The sequence below is a fragment of the Mesoplodon bidens genome, assembly GCF_964165515.1.
Source record: "Mesoplodon bidens genome assembly, chromosome: 5".
Lineage (NCBI taxonomy): Eukaryota > Metazoa > Chordata > Mammalia > Artiodactyla > Ziphiidae > Mesoplodon > Mesoplodon bidens.
Window position 1 is genome coordinate 68,170,567 of NC_138161.1, and position 18,071 is coordinate 68,188,637.

General features: G+C 42.7%; 1 protein-coding gene across 14 annotated transcripts in view; it reads right to left on the minus strand.

Moving 5' to 3' along the window:
* Window positions 1-2,993: 2,993 nt before the first annotated feature.
* Window positions 2,994-18,071, minus strand: part of GOLGB1 (golgin B1) — a 92,694-nt gene continuing 77,616 nt past the window's right edge. For 9 of the 14 annotated variants that reach the window (XM_081234288.1, XM_081234283.1, XM_081234293.1 and 6 more), the window contains 7 exons: window positions 13,873-14,035; window positions 13,534-13,671; window positions 8,231-8,386; window positions 7,029-7,126; window positions 6,400-6,534; window positions 4,928-5,033; window positions 2,994-4,672 (listed from right to left, as the gene is read on the minus strand). In XM_081234288.1, the coding sequence (XP_081090414.1) occupies window positions 4,538-4,672; window positions 4,928-5,033; window positions 6,400-6,534; window positions 7,029-7,126; window positions 8,231-8,386; window positions 13,534-13,671; window positions 13,873-14,035 (931 nt within the window). In that variant the 3' untranslated portion in view covers window positions 2,994-4,537. Of the gene's footprint in view, window positions 4,673-4,927; window positions 5,034-6,399; window positions 6,535-7,028; window positions 7,127-8,230; window positions 8,387-11,590; window positions 11,871-13,533; window positions 13,672-13,872; window positions 14,036-18,071 lie in introns of those variants that run through there. The other 5 variants (XM_081234285.1, XM_081234284.1, XM_081234294.1 and 2 more) reach the window with 2 other exon arrangements.

Sequence of the window (18,071 nt, forward strand, 5' to 3'; positions counted from 1 at the left end):
CTGTACAACAGCATTTGTGTCCTAAATAGGTGGGCAATTGTATCTGTTTATGTTGAAGAAATTTAGAGAATTTGGTATGGGCTGAAGGAATCAAGAAAGGTTTAATGGAAAAAATGATTTTTATGTGATTTTGAAAGATAAGATTTGAAAAGAAGGTCACTTCCACATTACGCACAGTACTAAAAACTGGGGTTTGCATACATTAGATGTTCAAATAAACATTGATCAATCAAATGATGGAAGGGCATAACTCATAGGGGAAAGGCAAGACATGGAGGGAGGAAAGTTCAGAGATTGTTTAGGGGGCAGTGAGGAGTGTGAGCTAATTCAGAAAGATTTGGTCCCAGGTAGTAGGAAGAAGTCTGAAAACACTAAGTGGCACCAGATGATGGAAGGTCTTTGTGGTATTCTGTATAACTGTTCTGTCAGATTTGCTGCCCCTCCCTTCCCTCTTGAAGTCAGACTTGCTCAGGTGACTTTGACCAGTGAAATGTAAGAAGTGAAACATCAAGTGAGACTTGAAGTGAGACTTCAAGACCAGCTCAAGCTCTGCTATGCTCCTTTGTCCACTGCTTACCAAGTGTGAATGAAAAAAAATGTTGCCTATCATTATCAGTAAATAAAGGATGCTGCAGCTATCAAGCCACGGGTGATGCCTGAGGGGATTCAGGATGGGAAAGAACAGGACACTGGCCCTAGATAGCTAAGGTGCATATCAATGAGCCCAGACTCTTACCTCCTCCCATACACAGAAAATTCATTAACTTGAGATATCTGTTTTTCTTTCATTAACAGTAATCTTTTGAAGTTCCGACTATCTGGTCTTTGCAAAAACTCCTATATATCCTGGCTCCTCCCTTACCTCTTCAGAGCAGTCCCTCAGAGCATGAGAGGCTGCATTCCGGGTTTAAGTCCTCAGTTTTGTCTGCCAAATAAAACATAATTCTCAACTTTAGGTTGTGCATTTTTTTCGCAGTAGACACAAGGCAACCTGCAACTCTCCAGAGTGGCTCCTCTGGCAGCCTAGGCCCCTGAGAGGGTCACCAACTAAGAATGACAATACAAGTAGAGCTCCATCCATTGTGTGAGGGACTTGGAGTCTTTGACTAAAAAATAATCCTAAAAAATAATTGCTGTTTTAGCTACTAAGAATTTGGGGATGTTTGTTACTGTATCTGACCAAGCCTCTCCTAATCTTGATTGACATGGAGTTCTGACCAGATTTGCTCAGTTGTGCGCTCCCCAAAGGATTCAAACAGATAATGGATGAAATTTGTCCAAGATACAGAGGAGGGGATTTCTGCATTAGGAACGTAAGACTTTAGTCACTTTCAAATCTAAGGATTCTACGCCTAGCATGGAGATCAACTGATTATTTCTCCTACTTCATAACCTATTTATTATGGCAGCACCAAAATTATTTTAAGGAAGAGTAAATTTGTAGAAGGAAAAAAAATCTTTTAGAATGTTTTGAGTCCTAATTTTGGGTCAAAAATAGAAATGATCAGACCAGATATTGTGACACACCATCCAGATACAGCTGTTCAGGGAAATCATAGAATTTAATCATAGATGACAAGAAAGCCCATCTTGGATAACAAGACTTGGTACATACATACAATGGAATACTACTCAGCCATAAAAAAGAATGAAGTAATGCCATTTGCAGCAACATGGGTGGACATAGAGATTATCATACTAAGTGAAGTGAGAAAGAGAAAGCCAAATACCATATGATATCACTTATATGTGGAATCTAAAATATGACCCAAATGAACTTATCTACGAAACAGAGACAGACTCACAGACATAAAGGACAGACTTGTGGCTGCCAAGGGGGCGGGGGGGGGAGAGGGGTGGGAGTTTGGGATTAGAAGATGCAAACTATTATATAAAGAATGGATAAACAAAAAGCTCCTACTGTATAGCAGAGAACTATATTCAATATCCCGTGATAAACCACAATGGAAAAGAATGTGAAAAATATGTGTAACTGAATCACTTAGCTGTACAGTAGAAACTAAAACAACATTGTAAATCAACTACACTTCAATAAAATAAAATGAAAAAACAATCAAGGGCTTCCCTGGTGGCGCAGTTGTTGTGAGTCCACCTGCTGATGCAGGGGACAAGGGTTCGTGCCCCGGTCCGGGAAGATCCCACATGCCACGGAGCAGCTGGGCCCGTGAGCCATGGCCGCTGAGCCTGCGCGTCCGGAGCCTGTGCTCTGCAATGGGAGAGGCCACAACAGTGAGAGGCCCACGTACCGCAAAAACAAACAATCAAGTCCACCTCTCCTTAGCAAATGTGCCAAGTTCACTTTTTTTTTTTTTTTTTTTTTTTGGCCGCACTGTGTGGCATGTGGGATCTTAGTTCCCTGACCAGGGATCGAACCCATGCCCCCTGCATTGGGAGCACAAGTCTTAACAGGTGGACTGCCAGGGAAGTCCCCCAAGTTCACTCTTGATGAGAGGCAGTGAGACATAGCAAGCATGGGCCTTAAAGCCAGACAGACGTGGTTCAATTTACTTACTGTACCTTGAGAAAGTGAGCCAGCATTTCTCAAGCAGTGACTTGATATAAACACATCATAATGCCCATCCTGCTTTTCCCTTATGAGACTTCCTTTCCCCCACTCCTACCCAGAGGGATCCCTAGGGACAAAATGTTTTCAATATGCACCAGTTCTCCCAGGCCCAGGCAAAAACCTGCATGAATCTCATGCCCTAAGGCCCAGCTTGTTTGGTTCAGTATTAGGATGGAATTTCCTCACTCTGCTTCACCACCCTGGGGTCTAGCAGCTAAGGCTAGAAGGATGCAAGCAGCCAGATGCTGGCCAGTGAGAATGAAGCCTGGATATGCAGAGCTTTCTACTCCTATGGTAATTCCTGGCTACTCCATCCCTACTTCCTCTATGTACCTTCCTCTCCTCAGCATGCACACACATATATGTAAGCACCTGTGTATACATGCATTTACACGCCACCACAGTATTTCACTCTGAAAATAATTTTATTATTTTACAGTTGTTCAGGAAAGTTCCTGGGTTGCTGTGACCCATGATTTGGTCACCACAGAACAAAGGATTAGAGCGGATCAGTCCGTCCACCAGTTTTCTCTCCTCTCTGGGTGGTGAGAGCAGGCAGGGAACATGTGCAAAATGAGAAAATAACCAACAGGTAAGGGTTGGAGAAAGGAGAGGTGGGGAATAGGCACAAATGGAATTCAAACCTGGCTGTCATTCTCAGGCTTGGATTTAAATATTTTGTCTTCTTTATAATCTCCTTCCATTTTCCTCAGCTCTCTGTTACCGCAGAGGGCAGATGACGACGCAATGGGAAACTGGAATAACTGTCACCAACAGCAAAGCAGCTTCGGACTTCAAGCGGCTAGGAGTGGTTGTCACACCAGTCAGACCTCCCTGGCTGGCAGTCAGTGCCTCACCTAGGACTGGTTCCTAGTGTACTGTTTTAGGGCCCACATTCGAGGCTTATTCAGATAACACACAAATGACAAGAATTGAATCCCACTGTCCATAGCAAGTTCCTCTTGCCTTTCAGTGAAAGGAAAGGCACAGGCCACTTAATACCTTAGAACACATGTGATCAAGGGATAAGCAGTGGGATCCTCACCTTATAGTCCAGGACCATGACTCTCACTCCAATTATGCCTGAACAGCCAGGGAAAGAGACGCCATCCTCCCCTGTGATCCAACAGCTAAAACCCCTGGGGAGTTCTTCTATTCTGGCTCTGTTTTGCCAGAGACCTAATTGGATATCCTATGAGATAATGTTCCCCAGAACATTCCCCCTGCCATTGTTTATGGCAGGTTCACCTTCCCTCTGAAGCAGGAGAAAATATAAGGTACATGAGACAAAGAATGCATCAATCAAAATGATATTGGACTTCTGATTATTAGGTTTATTGGAACCATCCTCCTGGCTGAAAGACATTCCTCAGCATCTCTCATAGGACCATAAAAGATCAGGGCCCTGGGGCTCCCCTGGTGGCACAGTGGTTGGGAGTCCACCTGCCGATGCAGGGGAAGCGGGTTTGTGCCCCAGTCCGGGAAGACACCACATGCCGCAGAGCGGCTAGGCCTGTGAGCCATGGCCGCTGCGCCTGCGCGTCCGGAGCCTGTGCTCCGCAATGGGAGAGGCCACAACAGTGAGAGGCCTGTGTAACGCAAAAAAAAAAAAAAATCAGGGCCCTGCAAAATCTGAACAAATATTGGGCTCAATAACCAACTGTGGGGCCTCCTCAGATTATGCAGAAGTGTCAGGTCCTGGACAGTAGAAGAAAGCAGACTCACTGGTCCCTGCAGCTCTAACCTGTGCTCATATCCGCCTGTTTTTGCAGGCACTGCAGCTCTAACCTGTGCTCATATCCACCTCTGTTTTTGCAGGCACTTTCTGTGGAGAGTTGGAGAGAGGACCTGTAAGTGGGAAGATTGTTCCACTGGAATTGATGGTTTTGTTGCTAGAGGTGAGGGAATTCCAAGTTCTGAGGGGAGTGATCCAAAAGGTGAGAACTAGGTTTATAGATGGCCTGTGAAACATAGAACGAGTAGGACATGAATCATCAGCAAGTAGATGGCTGCCAGCAGTGGCACCCGTGTCCGGGAATGACAGAGCGAACGCAGGACCCGCTTCCATCCAGCACCACTCCGGGTCTGAAAGGAAAATTTGAAAGTCAGAGAGTTTTGCCCTATAGAGATCTGTCCCTTTCCCTTCTCCAACCACTGTAGAAAAGAGGTAACCTGAGAGAAAGCCCCTCCGGGCCAATGACTTGGCAGATTCCACTAGTTTCTTCCAACCTTCCATACCCTTCCAGTCTCAGGCCCACATTCCTTCTCCTTGACCCCTTGCCCTCAACACAGCCAGCCCTGAGAGCACAGTACCCTCTCTTTATCCTTCCCCCTTCTTACCCTTCGACAACTGTTGCTTGTAAGATCTATTAACAGTGCCTGCTCCTGGGAGCCACAGGAGCCAATGATAGGAGACCGGGCAGAGTCCCATTCACCATGCTCCAACCTGTGTTGAGAAAAAAAAGAGGCATTGGTCCACAGCATGAGAGGCTGATGGCCTTCTTGTCATGTGATGCAGGGTAAGGGACTTGCAGCAAGGGCTGCTCCCACGGCCCCACCCCCATGCAAGGAGTGTAAGGGCAGACAGATTTCTTTCAGCAGCAGTAGAGATGGTAATAATTACCAGGAATTGACTGCCTACTGTGGATCAGATGCTGGATCACGTGCTTTACATACATCTATCCTCAGGTTTGAGGTTGGTGCTATTATCTTCAAAGTAAGGCTTAAAGAGGTAAAAGTACTTTTCCACGGTGGCACAGCCAGTGAGATGTAGAGCTAGAATTCAAAACCCAGGTGTGTCTCTAAACCTCTGCTATACCACACCTGACTCAGAGAAGCTCATTAATTTTTTTCCATTTATTAAAAGCTAATAAGCAAAAGCAACCAAGAAAGATTTTTGTGGGGTTCTTACAATTAAACTGAACTGGCAGCCTCTACTGCTTTCTGCTTCATTTTTTGCTGATTTGCTTATTTATTTAATACTGAAACTTCTCCATTTAATGAAGAAGCTGCCTTTATCCACTCAATGGTTTCTCACAAAAATGAGAAATGTATCAAGGGGCTGTGAGTAAACATAGCGCACACTTGATCAAGTATTTGCCTAGAGGGATGCGCTTTTTAATCGTGGTGGGGAGGGTGGAACTCTACTCCTGATGTTTCCTCCATGTGAAGGGATGTCCATTAGCCTTAAACTCCTGGACTCTCCTGGCAGGGCCCATACTTTTCTCCAGGAGAGAAAGAACACTTTAATCTGATTTGTGAGCCTGGAAAGAGAAACTGAACATGCCCAGCCTAGCTCCATCCTGCCTGTTCTCCTCAGGAGAGCCAGGCTGGCTGCACAAGACCCCTTCTGTGTCTGTTCCTCCATAAGATAAGCTTTTCAGGGGCAGCCTTGATGCGGACAGAATGGTCTGGTACCATGTAGGTCAGTCTGTCACCTTCTGTAGGCTAGGCTGAGGAAGGAGGAGATGTTTATAAGTATTGGTGAGCTGCTTTTAAATGGCAAGTCCGCTGAGTTGCACAAGCACTGCAGAGTGCGTGTGAGGTGCTAACATGACAACGGCAGCGCCAGGCCTGGGAGGTAGCGCTTGATTAGCTGCCTCAATTTCCATTCTGCATCAGGGCCAGAGAGGGAATTGCGGAGGGGCTGAGCTTGGATTAACGTGGCTTGTCTTGATCCTACCTTCACTACAGCACCCATCTCAGGATGAGAACTAGATCCTAATTATTCCCAAGTCTGGCCACTGAAATGCACACGAGTATGATCAGAAAGGGTCAGAAGTGAACAGAGGCTGTGTCCCTCAGCCCTTTACCGCCTGATCTGCTCCTCGGCCATGGAGAGGGCAGCCTCAGCAGCCACTTTTTGGTCCCGCTCTTCTTCTAGCAGCTTCCTCAATTCATTCATCTCCCGTTTAGTGTTGCACAGCTGCTGCTGGGCTTCAGAAAAGCTTCAGGACAAAGGGAAAACAACAGTATCACTAGATGCAGGACATAGTTGCTGATACAAGGGATCCGAAGTCTTCCTAAGGTTATAAAGCATGAAAATTTACAGAAGACTGTACAAACACAAAGAATATTTTATTTTATTTATTTTTTGCGGTACGCAGGCCTCTCACTGTTGTGGCCTCTCCCGTTGAGGAGCACAGGCTCCAGACACGCAGGCTCAGCGGCCATGGCTCCCGGGCCCAGCCACTCCGCGGCATGTGGGATCTTCCCAGACCGGGGCACGAACCCGTGTCCCCTGCATCCGCAGGCGGACTCAACCACTGCGCCACCAGGGAAGCCCTAGAATTGTCACTTTTTAATCCTCACATTAATTCTGTGAGGCCAGTAAGATAAGAAGGCATAGTAAATCCATACAATGGACTCCTGTTCTAACTCGATGACCACCCAATTTCTGCAAACATAGCGCACGCCCCGAGGTTGAGAACTCCTCCCCAACCTTAGCTGTGGCTCCCTCAGTTCTTCAGGATCACCCTTCCTGTGAGCTCCATTCTTTTCCTGGGGAGCTCCTGGAGCAACATCTATATTCAGTGGTCCCTAGAAGAAGAATAAGTTTAGTAATTCAGTGATGAAAGCAGTCAAGAAACTGTGCTTAGGCCAACTGAGAACTCACTTAGGCATTGGAGAGAAAGAGAAATGTGGAGAGGAATACCTCCGTTATCACTCTCTTCAAGTACAGATGTAGAAGTGAGAATCTTTTGTTCTAATACATTAATCTCCTACATAAAACTCTTTATTAGGTTTTCCTTCAGATTCTCATTCTTGAATCTCTCCTCCTAAAAGTTTAAAGGCTTATCACTGAAATCTGCTTGCTTCTAGTGGAGGTTCATGTACATTCCAGAAGCTACTCTGCTCCTTCCCTTATTCAACAACTCCTCCCCAACCCCTCCTCTTCCTTCCATGTCCTCTTCACCTCCACCCTAACCCTCAGTCTCCTCCAACTTCAACAACCTCTCCTCTCCACTGCTGTCAACAGCTCTGCCTATTTTGTTTCTCAGGTCCAAATCTTCCTACAGCTTTCTTATTACTTAAAGCAAAAAGCCTTCCAAAAGCCTCAGTCATCACTGTTTCCCACTTACTTTTTGATTTCTCTCCCACCACCTCTCTCATCTTTTTCCTTCTAATCCATTCACTCTTTTAAAAAATTTATTTATTTATTTATTTATTTATTTTTGGCTGCATTGGGTCTTCGTTGCTGCGCGCGGGCTTTCTCCAGTTGTGGTGAGCAGGAGCTACTCTTCGTTGCAGTGCACGGGCTTCTCATTGTGGTGGCTTCCCTTGTTGCGGAGCATGGGGTCTAGGCGTGCAGGCTTCAGTGGTTGGGGCTCGCGGGCTCCAGAGTGCAGGCTCAGTAGCTGTGGTGCATGGGCTTAGGTGCTCCGAGGTATGTGGGATCTTCCCGGACCAGGGCTCGAACCTGTGTCCTCTGCATTGGCAGGCGCATTCTTAAACACTGCGCCACCAGCGAAGCCCCTACCGTTCACTCTAGTTTTTCCTGGACCTTATTCCTCCTCTCCTCTCCTCTCACTGTCTCCATCACACCTAATGAATCCTCAGCCTGAAGACATCAACCTCTTCGATGCTGCGCTTTACGCTTTATCATCTGCACTCAATTTCCCAACACTTTTCCCGGCCTCTCACCTTCTCACTCACCGCTTGCAGCTCTTGAACCTGCTTCTCCAGAACCGCACAGTGATTAAAAAGGTCGCTGTAGTGCTGCTGGTTCTCACGGAGACTCTGACTGGTGTCACAGAGCTGAATGGAAAGAGTATTTTTCTCTTCCAGCAGCTGAGAGAACTGAAATAGGAGAGAGGATGAGCACCAGCCCATAGGACTGTTTCACTAGTTTCACTACGAGCAGTGTGTAAGCAAACTGTCCTGAGTCTTAAGGATCTAATATTTTTATGCAAGACCTTTCTTTCAATAATACCAAAAATAGCACTGTGTTCCTCCAATGTGAGAAAACTCAGAATTTTTCAACTGAGAAAGGAAAACAATTCTGGAAGAGTGGTAAAAACTTTATTTATGGTGCCTAGTACATTAACTGAAAAATTAGGAGGCAGAAACCCAAGAGCAATCTAACAGGATAGGCTAACTGAGGTCTGTAAAAGGAGAAAGGCAATAGTTTGGGTCCAAGTTGAGATTACTAATAAATGACTATAATCCTCAGAGCTCAATATGGCTGGAGGCAGAGCTATCATCTAAAAATTCATACAATAATATTCCTGGGCAGATTCTTCAATGCTGTAGAGAGTTACAAGCTACCAAGAAAGTAAAAATGATAACAGATGGTAAGAGGGAGAAACAGAATAAATCCTACTATGCCTATGTATGTAAGAAACTATATTGGGAGCATCAACTCTCACAGGGGGAGCATTTCAGTCACTCAAGTCAGGGCTCTCCTCTACTGCATGAGTAACAGGTAGTAATTCAGTCTTCCCTTGAATGTGTCCAGCAGCCCAAGCCATTTTTTACCATGTCAAAAACAGACATTTTTCTTTTTCATATTGAATAAAAAATTTACCCATTGTAGCTTCTACCCAATGACTTGAATTCGGTTCCCCTGGAACTATAATTCTAATTCCTCACTTGCAGGCTGTCAAATTTTAGGTTTTAGTTATGATTAACATCCAGATACATTAACGACCACAAAGATGTCTCTCTGAAGTATCTTTGTTGGATAATGTACATTATGTGAAAGGAAATTGGTGTACCTGGCTGCACATTCAATCTTTTCTCAAGTATTCTTTTTTGTAAGTATTCTGGGTTAGTGTTTGTGTAAAAAAGTTGAATCAACATTTACAGGAGAAAGGATAAACAGTTTTTTAGAGATACTCTGACTGGGAAGGACATTTAATGCATATGGAAAATTAGAACAAGAAATCCATGTGGTATAACAAAAATACTTGCATAGCCAGAATGAAAAACAGAACAAATAACCTTACCTCTAAAGAGCAATTTTCAGTTTACAAAGCACTTTCAAAAGTATTATCTTATTTGAGAGAGTTAGAGGAAGAACTACTATCTTCACTTACAAATGACAAAAAAGAGATGAGTGGTGACTTATCCAATGTTATGTGGCTAAAAGATGGCAGGCCAGGACTCAAGTATGGTCCTTGATTCCAAGTCTAGAGCTCTATCTGCTTTTTGATGGTGTCCCATCTGAGAATTCAGCAAGGGAACTTAAGTAGGTTGCAGGTTTTTTCAGGGGTGGGAACAGTTAGTAAAGGAAAGAATATAAATGTTTAAGAAGCAATACTAATTGGAAAACAAAGGTAGCTGGGTTCAATGACAACTACTGGGTTCTGAGACAGGGAGTAATATGGTCCTCTCCTAATATAGAAGAAAGTCAACTTTCCTGGCCACAGTAAGCAGCCCAAACCATACCAAGAAAAACAAAACAAATAAACGAAAAAACCAAACCCCTCTCCAAATCACTCAGTGTTGAAAAAATCCAACACATTTTTCTTGGAAGATCTAGAGGAGAAAGGGTAGACCAGTAAAACTCACTGGAAGCAAAAATTCCCATAACTTAAGAAGTCTAACTGCTTTTAAGCCACCCTCATACAAACCACCTTTTGTAATGTCTGCACTGTTCCGTCTAGGATAGACATAGATCCCTGTAGTTTAGGGGTTGGCAAACTATGAGCCAGGGCCTACTGCCTTTTTTTTTTTTTTTGGCTGTGTTGGGTCTTTGCTGCTGCGCATGGGCTTTCACTAGTTATGGCAAGTAGGAGCTACTTTTCGTTGCACTGCACAGGCTTCTCATTGTGGTGGCTTCTCTTGTTGAGGAGCATGGGCTCTAGGTGCGCGGGCTTCCATAGTTGTGGAGGGTGGGCTTAGTAGTTATGGTGCGAGGGCTCTAGGGCACGCAGGCTTCAGTAGTCGTGGCATGCAGGCTCAGTAGTTGTGGCTCGCAGGCTCTAGAGCGCAGGCTCAGTAGTTGTGGTGCACAGGCTTAGTTGCACTGCGGCATGTGGGATCTTCCCAGACCAGGGATCAAACCCGTGTCCCCTGCACTGGCAGGCAGATTCTTAACCACTGCACCACCAGGGAAGTCCCTGCCTTTTCTTTGTAAATAAGGTTTTACTGGAACATAGCCATCCCATTTGTTTACGTGTCATCTGTGGTTGCTTCCGTGCTACAACTGCTACAACTGCAGAGCTGAGTAGTAACAGAAATGGTATGGCCTACAAACCCAAAATATTTACTGAGTCTTTAAGAAAAAGTTTGCTGACCTCTGCTCTAACTCATAAGCTACTGTATTTCATCATATCTATACTTGTAAAAACAGAATAGGAGGGAATAATAGAGACTACATGATACCAATAATCATTCCCCTCATGTTTTTAAGTTTTAAGTTTCTTGTTTTAAGTTTGCATTACATACAAATATCCAACCATGCTGGCAGAGATACATATAAGATCTGAGCATCCATGGAAAGAATTAGGGCAGTGGCTTGGAGAGGAGACATTCTATGCTGACAGCCCATTACTACCATCCCATGCTAGGACCTAAGAAGCACTCCTCCTAGCTAGCTGGGACCCATTTAGAGTGAGGCTTTAATATCACCAAACAATTAGCTCCATGAGGGGTCACTGTGTATCCTCAATACCTAATGTATGGCCAGGCTCATAGAAGGCAGATAATAGTTATTTGTTTTTGATGAATGACGAATAAGTGAACGACCAACCCTAGGGATGGAGATGCCTCCTTACAGCTGATTTCTAAAGGAAGAACTCTTTCTCACCCAGAATGACAGTGATCTAAAGCAGGGTTTCTCATACTTTAAGTGGTATGTGAAGCATATCTCAATAAAGCTGTTAAAGGAAACATAACTTTGATAATGACTCAGAATGCAGTATATAAATATAAGTAACTAAAACTAAAGTTTCTCAAAACAAATTATATTCTTTATTATATATTACATAATACATATTTTCCATCTCTTTTACTTGTTTTATATAAAAAAAAACTATATGCACTATTTGTAATAGCTCAAAACTGAAAACCCCAAAAGTTCTTTAACAGCAGAATAGAGAAATTGTTATATGCCTACAATGTAATAAATACTACACAGCATGAGAACAGAAACATCACAGTATACATAACAACATGGATGAATCTCACAAAATAAACGAAGCAAACAAAAGAGAAGACATGATCCATTTATACATAGTTCTAAGGTGGTGGTAGTGAATAGAAGACACAAGGGACTCCTGGGGTTCTGGTATGTTCTGATTTTTGATCTGGGTGCTGCTTATACAGGTGTCTTCACTTTCTGAAAATATACCATGATGTACTTGTGATTTGCGTGCTTTTTGGTGTTTTACTTCAGTAAAACATTTACGTGAAAAATGTTTCAGTTGCTGTCCACTAAAATGACCTCATCATCTACTAATAGCCCTGAATTGCAGTTTAAAGTACTGTCCGGAAAAGACAAATGCCCAGAGTGATTCACAGTCTAATGTTCAGGAGGGCAAATATAACAAAGGTTGAGATGGGGTCTAATGAATAGTTTCCAGAAAGAGGAGGTGTTACAGAGCTATGAAGGGCAGAAGTTTCTGGAAACAACTGACTAGGCTAGAAGAGGAACTGGGTAGGATCTGCTCTGGAGTCTCCCCACTGCCCCCCTAAAAACTCCCAGACAACCTCCCCAAAAAGGGTCTGCAATTTTACCAATTCATTTTGATCAACAAACCTACTTAAAAAATGCAAATTTCTCTGCCAAAATTAATAGTGTTATCTGTCTCTGATACTTCAGTGTCAATTAGTTGAATTTAACAACATTTAGTAAGTACCTTCTACATAAACCAGGCACTGTGCTTTTCCATGTACATTATCATATTTACCTCAGACTGACCTCCTCCTAACACCTCAGGCAAATTACTTAATACCTCTGGGCCTTAGTTTCCTCATCTGTGACACAGCCTACTGATCTTTACCATTTTTGGATCACAGATCCCTTGGTGAATGCCTGAGTTCTTGTGATGAGAAATTTAAAAACACACACACACACCATTTTGCATATATTTTTTGGACATTTATAGCCTTCCTCAAAGTTAATTTTTGGATTTCAGAGTCTCAATGATTACTTAAATCCCTTCCAGTGCTAACATACACTACCTAGCTGGCTTCCTCTGAAGAAGGCAGAACTAGAGGAGGTGCCACTAGAGAATACTCTGACTAGTCAGAGAGCAACAGGAATATAATAATTCATAAGAGGGTGGTGGAGGGGAAGCAGATGAAGGAAGAAGAGAAGCCAGAGAACAGATGAGGGGAGAAGACAGAGATGTGAAGGCACCAAGAATAATTTTTTTATCTTGCCTTGGCTTTTGCTCTAGGAACCCTATGGCAAAGCAGCTCTTCCCTTTAGAAAGAGGTCCTCTACTTCAGCATGCTTCCCTAGAGTGTCTAGAGTGGCAAGGCTGAGGTTTGGGAAAAAGCAAGCTGGCTTCTTTAATTCCAGAACATTAAATACACAATGAGGAAGCTTACAAATGGAGTGAAATGAAGAGCAGATCTCTCATCTCTGCCCCGTTATCTAATCATACATGAAAATCCTCTTTCCTGAGACTCTTCCCTGTTACACACTATTGGGAAATACAGAGAAACTTGCTGGAGGATTTGTGGGGAGTTAATATTACTAACAAGTGATACAGATGGGGAGATGATGTTGGGGAGGAAGGCTCCCTAAAGGAGTTGCCTTTTTTATTCTTACTGAATGGGTTTCTCCAAATCACTCCCCCAAGGACTCTCCAAGGGTGAGGAAAAGGAAATGGCCCTGTATGCAGTGCTTTGGGGTAAGCAACCCAGGCTCTGAGAAAGGTAAAACTTCTGTCTCCTAATATAGCTAGAGCCAGGCTTAACCAGATTCTACTTACCTTCTTGATTCTAGTCATGGAAGCAAGAAATTGAACTCCAGCCTAGCAGGAAACACCTACCTTGCTGTTCAGTTGCTGAATTCTTAACTCCTTTTGGTGAATTTCCTTTAAGCTGTCACTGAGCTGAGTCCTAAGACGTTCTGTCTCATAAACTAGGTTTTGTGATCCATCTAGGGAAGCTGGTGTCTCTGGGGATGCCTGCCAGGATACAAACACTGATGAAATTCTCTCTTAACATTGTTCATGCTTAAATCCTTCCTTTCAGAAACCCTGCCCACCTCCTAGGAAGTCATCAGATGGTTTGCCTAATAGTGGCAGATGGGCACTTAGCTTGCAGGAAGCTGATGTTTCCTGGGTAGTGGTTACCTCTGAGTAGCAATCAGCGCTGAAATCACTCACCTGTCTTTGATACTGCATTTTGTGGGTCTCAGTTGGGGAGGAAGATCTCAATTCCCTCATAAGATTCTGCAGATGGCTGAGCTGCTGATCTTTATCTGCAATAGCCATAAGGTACTGCTCCTTCATCCTCCTCTCATGAATTTCCCAGGAACTCTTCTCCATCCTAGAAAAAACATGAAATAGTCACAGGCAAAATATACTTGTGAGACAAAGATGAATAATTGCATATTTAAAACAGTATTATGGGCTGTAGAGATGTAGTAAAGAAAATACATAACCAGAGAGAAATTTGTTATAAACAGGACTGTGCAGCAAGATGATGGAGCAGAACTTAAAAAAGAATTGCAGCTGGCAGGATTGGGGAAGAAAACAGGCATTTGGTCTGAATCCTGAACAATGAGTCAGGCAGGTTTCCATAATGGGAAAAGCATTCCAGGTTCAGGGAGCAAACAGAACAAAAGGCACAAGAATGAATATATATAGTGAGTTTTGGAATTGTTGTAGTAGTGTGTAGAGTGGATAGGGCAGGAAATGAGGGTGGAGAGGAAAGAAGTCAGACCCTGTGGGGCATTGAACACCATGCTAAATAACACTTACTCTAAGCGATGGGAAACCACTGTAATTCTTCAGAAAGGTGATGCCATGATGCAGTATACTATCAGGGTTATGAGAATGCAACTGTAGAGTCTGAAGGATCTGGGTTCAAATGCTGGCTCTGTCATACACTAGGCATGAGACTGAGTAAAAGTAACTTAATCTCTCTGAGCCTCATTGGTAAAATGGAAATAAATGATGTAATCCTTAGGATTACTGGGAGGATTAAATGAGATAGTTTATGTCATACACCAAACACAGAGCCTGGCATATCACAATCACTCAACAAATATAAATGGCTGATATTTATTTATCCCCTGAATTTGACCAAGAGGGAAGCTTCTATTTGACCCCAGCTAATTTTCCATAGTTCTATCAAAAACTGCCTCTCTGCCATATTCTTTAGTTCTACTTCTTTCTACACTATGATTGAAAAAAACCATTAGGATTGTAGTCAAATTTCTGCAGCATCTGTTTACTTTGAATAGTACCCATGTCTCTAAGTTTTCCTAATAATGTAAGGTTTTATTTGGTAAGGTAAAATGGTCCTTTCTTTTCTAAAGGACATACACCAATTATGAAATAATCCTGCTATGTCAAGAGGTGACTTGGATTACAGTCAGATTTTTTTTAAAAGGCAGAGCTAAAACTTAGAAACTAAAATAAATTTTTATTACAAGGCCACTATACGGAAAAGGCACAGAAATTTTCTAAAACACTTTCTCCGAAATTTGTCTGTGAAAAATGAGAGCGAATAAGAAAGAAGGAGTGTAAGACTGAGAATGCACAAGAAAGATCACAATTCTTCCATAAAGCTTTAAGCCACCATTTTGTTTAGAAAGGTGGACAAGTAGTTATGGTGTGGAGAGACCCTCAATGGAGAAGAGGCACTAAGGAACAAACCTGATTACTTAAGAGAACACAGCCATAAATGGGCTATACCTCACTTACCCCTTAAGTAAGAGAGCACAGGAACCAGAGCAGAATAAGCAAATCAGCAGCTACAAGTGGAAGAGAAATGTTACTGTATAAATCCAGGCTCTTCTCATAAGCCAAACCCAGTGTCATAGAAGCCTGAATGAGATGTTCCAGCTTTTTCATGTTTGAAAACCTCATTTCTCCCAAGTATTTCAAGAGCAAAAAACAGGGAGTCTTAAAGATATTCGGCTAAAGAAACTGGTCCTAGAGTCAGTGAATCAAATCTGTGTCCTCATTTTCTTCTTCTAAAAGTGAAGTAAAACGTCTTCCTTTCTTTCTCATAATTTACTCACATCCACTTGATATACAATTTTTCTTTTCTTCAAAACTGCTCAAATGTGGAAGGTAAAGAGAGAAAGGCTAAGAGAAAGGTGGAAAGGGAGAAAATGAGGGAAGAATAAAAATCAATAGACCGGAAATCATTTTCTTTCTCCCTCTTTTTCTCTTCCCTTAAGGGTCAACTTTATAAGGAAAGTATCTTTTCATAATGCCTTGTGAGGAAGTTTAAAGAGGAACAAGTGGCTGCAGAAAATAACCCTTTAGAGCCTCGCAGCCCTTCTTCCGTTTACACTAGCAACTGGACACAATATTTTTTTTAGTTCCAGGTGATCTGGAGATAATATGGGAGATGTTAAGGTGATGTTCCCATGTGCTCCCAATCATCTTTGGGGGGCCCTAAATTCAGTGGTCAACGTTAATGTTCATCTGAGGTAAGATGATCTCTTGATGGTGAATTGAGATTCTAACAGAATAAGCTAGGGCAGCTATGCCCTGGTAGAAAAAAGGATGAGGTTGAAATGGAGCATCTTTCTTCTAGGGTTCAATTCCAGAAAGAAGAAACAGAAGCAACTTGTATTCCCAGAGAGCAAAAATTCAGTTTTTTTACCTTCTCTGCAATCATCCTTTGATTAAAAAAATGTGTTCTTGTATTATCTGGGGAAGTTGCCAACTCCATGGAATAAGTTTAATATATTTTCACTTATAAGAAAGTCTGTAAAGATGTTGAATATGAAAATCTTTTGGATGTAATTTCACTCCATAAAATTTAAATGACCAAATTCTAAAAAGCATTTTGCTCTATAAACCTTGCTTAAGGTTTATTTTGAAATCTCACGTTAGTAAAGTGCATGGCATCTAGGATCTGTGAAGGAACAAATCTCTTCTATCTACACATTAAGAGCTCTCTTAGGGATGTTACAATAATTATTTTACTATATTGATATCTGTCATCATTGTAGATAATGTAACCTGGATGGAACTCTAGATTCCACCTCATATTCTTTGTATTCACTTGCCTATGTTTGTCCTGTAGCAGCAGGTGAGACAAAGCAGGTGCTGCTTGATCAGCAGCACTTTCCAACATGGAGATTCCCCTTTTAGTATCAAACTCTGAAGGCTTTGGGTTTGATTTTACTAATGTGGCATGTACCACCATCTTACACTAAACAGTAATAAAGTCCCAACAATGAGGCTGCAACAACAGGACCTGTTTTTTATATACTGTTAAGCACTTATTCTTTACCTTTACTTTTCAGATCAAATCTGAAACAATGAATTAAAAAAACATCCAAAATTTGAGTTGCTATCATAATTTTTTTCCCTCTAATAGAACATACAGCACTGTTAGTCATCTTTAAAGGAAAAGGGCTTGGATTTCTAGATCCAGACAAGATGGAGTAGATGCATTTTTCCTTATTCCGCCCACTAAGTATAGATAAAGAACCTTGGAAATTATATATAAAACCAAACATAAGACGACTGGAAAAGATGGAGAAGAAGGTAGAGAAGCTCAGGACTCTAGGACTTAAGGAATGACATGGTGGTGACTTTACTGGTTTTCCTTCTTGAATTCTACATATCCCAAACTGGGTGAGGGAGGATGCAACAACTTAGAACACGAATGAGTGCCAAGAAAAGTTTGCTGTCTTTTGCCAAAGGCCCAGGAAGGGGAGGACTAGCAAGACAGAAACATTAATGACAATAACCACCCAACTGCAGCAGAACACCATGGAAAGACTACAGTATCTCCCTACCACCATTAACAAACTCCTAGTGAACAGATTAGTGTCATTCTTGCCTGGAGGTAACTATGTGCACCTCACCCTCCCTGCTAGGTGGTGTCAGAAGAGGCCAAGTGGGGACTTCCCTGGTGGGCCAGTGGTTAAGACTGCACTCCCAATGCAGGGGCCCTGGGTTCGATCCCTGGTCAGGGAACTAGATCCCACATGCTGCAACTAAGAGCTCGCATGCTACAACTAAAAGATCCCACATGCTGCAACTAAGGATCCTGCATGCCACAACTAAAGATTCCACGCGTGGCAATAAACATCCCTCATGCTGCAACTAAGAGCCGGTGCACTCAAATAAATAAATAAATAAATATTAAAAAGAAGAAGAAGAAGAAAAGGCCAAGTGTGTACACTAGACTGTCCACCACTCTGGTAAAGAGGTGCCTCTCTCTGACCACCCTCACTCTCACCCTCGCTACGGTGTCATTGGAGACAACATGTGGAGCCTGGACATCCACCTCCACCCATAACAGACTAAAATGTTCCCCCCTGTTCCTACAGAGGTAGTAACAGAAGAGACCAGAAGGGAAGTTTGGACTGTGGGCACTAACCAGTGGT